This window comes from Pocillopora verrucosa, chromosome 10 (assembly GCF_036669915.1).
Source record: "Pocillopora verrucosa isolate sample1 chromosome 10, ASM3666991v2, whole genome shotgun sequence".
NCBI lineage: Eukaryota > Metazoa > Cnidaria > Anthozoa > Scleractinia > Pocilloporidae > Pocillopora > Pocillopora verrucosa.
Window position 1 is genome coordinate 15,786,018 of NC_089321.1, and position 4,987 is coordinate 15,791,004.

General features: G+C 41.9%; 1 protein-coding gene across 1 annotated transcript; it reads right to left on the reverse strand.

Annotated features, from left to right (window-relative positions):
• Window positions 1-216: 216 nt before the first annotated feature.
• On the reverse strand, window positions 217-4,513 carry LOC136283692 (tetratricopeptide repeat protein 28-like). Its single transcript, XM_066172892.1, has 3 exons — window positions 2,277-4,513; window positions 570-2,156; window positions 217-265 (listed from the first exon to the last, which is right to left on the reverse strand). Exons 1-3 carry the CDS (start codon window positions 4,511-4,513, stop codon window positions 217-219), a joined length of 3,873 nt encoding a protein of 1,290 aa, XP_066028989.1.
• Between the last annotated feature and the right edge of the window lie 474 nt (window positions 4,514-4,987).

Genomic DNA, 4,987 nt, shown 5'->3' on the forward strand with positions numbered 1-4,987 from the left:
TGTTTCGTGCTACTTATATCGGTCGGATAAGATCATTTTTGCGCAGAATAAAATCTCTCTCGAATACGTAACCAATACCTCCTTCTGAGAAGATCGGAAAAGAAAACGCAAAAAAAATTATAATTAATATGCCTAATTGAAGATTGCCCATTCTTTAATTACACAATAAAACAACTGAAAGAGAATTTTTTTAACTCGTTCTATTTGTTCATCCATTTAAAAGTCTCTAAGGTCTGTTTCCTTCGAGATATTCTCATCCTCTTTCCTACAACAAACGTAAAGAAGAAAAACAATTATAAATAAACAGTTATACCAGGCGCAATATGTAGGCAAATGTGTACTTGTATCTCATCGGCAGAAAGGCGCTTTCTAGATTATATATTTTACATCTAATTGGGAGAATCAATTATTACTATTTGAAAGAAACCAAAAAAAAATTATATAAAAGTAGCTTTGGCATTCAGGGTGACAAAGGATTCCCGCCGACAGTCAGCGACCAGTAAGTCAAAGTCACCTTCACATCTAATTTAACTTTCATTTATGAAATACCTGTTCTCACCGAGTCTTACCTCTGCTTGTCAAACTCGAGCCTCACATCATCTCCTATCAGCGTAAACGAAGCCCACTCAGACATTTTTCTCGAGCGGTTTTTTCTCATCCACTTCATGGCTTGATGAAGGGATTCACTGGCACTTTCTCCTTTAACAAGGTGTTTGTAGAACTGATTCATCAGCTGCTCCGTTGCTAAGTCTGGAATGGCCCACAGCGCAGCTAACACCGAGCGAGCACCAGATCCTAAGAACGCACGGGCAATTCCTATCACTCCCTCGGCTGTTATCTCACCTCTTCCACTGTGACAGCAGCTAAGTACCACCAGTTTAGCTCTAACTTTCACTCGTGAGACATCAGCCATCGTCAACATGTAAGCTTCCTGTGGTGGGATAGCATTTTGACTGTTGGGAATAGGAATGGGGGAGAGGGCAATTTCTCCTCTTTGGGCGTTGCCATGGGCAGCAAAATGTATCAGGCTCACTGAACCTATCCGCTCAAGCACCGCCTGCTTCGTTGCTTTCTCTTCTAGCAGAGGCGGAACACGCATCAGTCGTCCAACCATCTCCGCTTCCTTTCTTGCAAATGGCAATGACGGCAGCCCATTAACCTTGGGATTGCCTATTATCAAGGCACCAGTGTTGCTGTGATAGTCCTCTGGACTATCTTGAATGATCTTGAGTGTTGTCAAGGAAGGAATGACACGGATCTTATGAGTCTCCGAGAGGAATTCGGCTCCCTCCTTTTCACTCAGTGCAGCAAATGGAACTTTGTACAAACTGCGGTCAGGAACGATGATGACTTCAGGCCTCTCCAACAAATCATAAACGGGAGCTATAAACATTTTGTAACACAAAGATAGACTTGAAATAACTTCCTTGTCCTCGTCCTCCTCGACGAGTCGCAATCTTGCTGAGCTCTTTTGTGCGGGAGAGAGAGGTTGCACGTTAATCGTATTTAAAGACCGATCTTCACAATCTTTAGTAGGCAAAATACCAAGACCCCGGAAATTATCATCCAAAAATTGACTCAAAGACAAATCTTTGGGCAACCCAGCCTGAACTAGATTCTCTTCTACTGATATTCTTCTATGGTGAAGGACTCCACTTGTTTTCAAGATCCACAAATGCAAACGTTTCTGAAAATAAGAAATGTACAGACAAGTACAGTTATTTTTCGTTCTTAAAATGTTCTCAATGCCAAACCAAGATTGTGGATTAGCAAAGATATGCGTTTCAACCGAGTACTTCTCTGCCATTAAGTCTGATAGGCCTCTAGCTCGACCCAACTCCTCTACATAGAGAGCATCCCGAGCATTTCCGGTGTCACAGAGCAAAGTACAAAGCAGCTTGTAGGGAAATATTCCTGAGTGCTCCAGCAATGATGTTTTGAACTCATCATTGGCGCCCAAAAAATATCTCAGCTCCTCATACTTTTCAACGCACAGATGAAGACACGACAGAGAGTCTTTGATTTTATTTTGAAATAAATACAAAATGGCGTACTGTTCAAGGACTTCGAACTCTTTTCTTCCAGCTCCAATATCTCTGGATATGAATAAAGCTTTCTCCAAGCATACTTCCGAAGCTTCATAATCACCAACAATTCTAGACACTCCTCCAAGGTTTGTAAGATGTGCTGCTTTCACTTTCTTATCACCAATTTCAGTTGTGATGACAAGCCCTTTTTGAAGATACTGTTTTGCCTTATTGTATTGGCCAAGCGACTGAAACACAGTACCTAGGTTTCCATAAGATGATGCTTCCCCTTTTCTGTCGCCAATTTCAGTTGTGATGAAAAGCGCTTTTTGGTGATACTCTTTAGCCTTGTCGTATTGGCCAAGCGACCAAAACACAGTACCTAGGTTTCCATAACATGATGCTTCCCCTTTTCTGTCACCAATTTCAGTTCTGATGACAAGCGCTTTTTGGTGATAATCTTTAGCCTTGTCGTGCTGGCCAAGCGAATAAAACACAATACCTAGCGTTCCATAACATGATGCTTCCTCTTTTCTGTCGCCAATTTCAGTTGTGATGACAAGCGCTTTTTGGAGATACTCTTTAGCCTTGTCATATTGGCCAAGCGACTCAAACACAGCACCTAGGTTTCCATAACATGATGCTTCCCCTTTTCTGTCGCCAATTTCAGTTCTGATGACAAGCGCTTTTTGGAGATACTCTTTAGCCTTGTCATATTGGCCAAGCAACAGAAACACAGTACCTAGGTTTCCATAACATGATGCTTCCCCTTGTCTGTCGCCAATTTCAGTTTTGATGACAAGCGCTTTTTGGTGATACTCTTTAGCCTTGTCGTATTGGCCAAGCAACTTAAACACAGTACCTAGGTTTCCATAACATGATGCTTCCCCTTTTCTGTCACCAATTTCAGTTGTGATGAAAAGCGCTTTTTGGTGATACTCTTTAGCCTTGTCGTATTGGCCAAGCGACCAAAACACAGTACCTAGGTTTCCATAACATGATGCTTCCCCTTTTCTGTCACCAATTTCAGTTCTGATGACAAGCGCTTTTTGGTGATAATCTTTAGCCTTGTCGTGCTGGCCAAGCGAATAAAACACAATACCTAGCGTTCCATAACATGATGCTTCCTCTTTTCTGTCGCCAATTTCAGTTGTGATGACAAGCGCTTTTAGGAGATACTCTTTAGCCTTGTCATATTGGCCAAGCGACTCAAACACAGCACCTAGGTTTCCATAACATGATGCTTCCCCTTTTCTGTCGCCAATTTCAGTTTTGATGACAAGCGCTTTTTGGAGATACTCTTTAGCCTTGTCATATTGGCCAAGCAACAGAAACACAGTACCTAGGTTTCCATAACATGATGCTTCCCCTTGTCTGTCGCCAATTTCAGTTTTGATGACAAGCGCTTTTTGGTGATACTCTTTAGCCTTGTCGTATTGGCCAAGCAACTTAAACACAGTACCTAGGTTTCCATAACATGATGCTTCCCCTTGTCTGTCGCCAATTTCAGTTTTGATGACAAGCGCTTTTTGGTGATACTCTTTAGCCTTGTCATATTGGCCAAGCAACAGAAACACAGTACCTAGGTTTCCATAACATGATGCTTCCCCTTGTCTGTCGCCAATTTCAGTTTTGATGACAAGCGCTTTTTGGTGATACTCTTTAGCCTTGTCGTATTGGCCAAGCAACTTAAACACAGTACCTAGGTTTCCGTAGTCAGTTGCCTCCCCTTGTCTGTCGCCAATTTCAGTTGTGATGACAAGCGCTTTTTGGTGATACTCTTTAGCCTTGTCATATTGGCCAAGCGACTCAAACACAGCACCTAGGTTTCCATAACATGATGCTTCCCCTTTTCTGTCGCCAATTTCAGTTCTGATGACAAGCGCTTTTTGGAGATACTCTTTAGCCTTGTCATATTGGCCAAGAGACAGAAACACATTACCTAGGTTTCCATAACATGATGCTTCCCCTTGTCTGTCGCCAATTTCAGTTTTGATGACAAGCGCTTTTTGGAGATACTCTTTAGCATTGTCGTATTGGCCAAGCGACTTAAACACAGTACCCAGGTTTCCGTAGTCAGTTGCCTCCCCTTCTCTGTCGCCAATTTTAGTTGCGATGACAAGCGCTTTTTGGTGATACTCTTTAGCCTTGTCATACTGGCCAAGCAAATAAAACACAGTACCTAGGTTTCCATAACATGATGCTTCCCCTTCTCTGTCGCCAATTTCAGTTGTGATGACGAGCGCTTTTTGGAGATACTCTTTAGCCTTGTCGTATTGGCCAAGCGACTGAAGCAAGACTCCAAGGTTTCTGAAACAGGATTCTTCTCCGCTTCTGTCGCCAATTTCTGTTGTTATGGCAAGGGCCCTCCCAAAATATTCCTTCGCTTTTAGGTTTTCACCTAGTTTATAAAACATTATTCCAGACTCGCTGTATAAGTCAAACAGTTTCCTCCCGTATCTTTCCGCACTTATGTCGTCTGACATATGACGATAAGCGCTGAAAAGAACGGTATAGATGTCGCTGTAAAATTGTAGCAGTACTGAATCAAATTGGTCTTTGCTGTTTTGATCGGGGCTATTTAGCAAAATCAAACATTCGCTGCATATCTCGATGGCTTTCTGAATGCGATCTGAGTTGAGCAAGAACAAGGCAACAAATAAGGCGATGCTCATGAAAGGTGTCATGGCTTCTGCTGTTAGGTTTCCATTGCAATCCTCTACTGTAATCAGGGAAACATTATTTTAGTAACACATAACTAAATGAGTCGATAATCTGGATTAATAACGAGTCACTACAAGCAGGAACACACATGTTAAGTTACAAAAACGGGCTGGGTCGATTACACCCGGAAACTATTTGTAACAAGCTGAAAGTGTTAGCACAATATCCCCTTAAAACAGAAAAATAAGTGAAGATAAATACGTTTGTCACCTTTCATTTTACTCAAGTTGTGATTT

Coding starts and splice junctions, on each gene's coding strand:
- LOC136283692 (XM_066172892.1), bottom strand. CDS start 4,513: ATGTCAGACGACATAAGTGCGGAAAGATACGGGAGGAAACTGTTTGAC. Junction 2,157..2,276: donor AACCTAGGTACTGTGTTTCA/GTCGCTTGGCCA, acceptor AGGAGTGTCTAG/AATTGTTGGTGATTATGAAG. Junction 266..569: donor CTCGAGTTTGACAAGCAGAG/GTAAGACTCGGT, acceptor CGTTTGTTGTAG/GAAAGAGGATGAGAATATCT.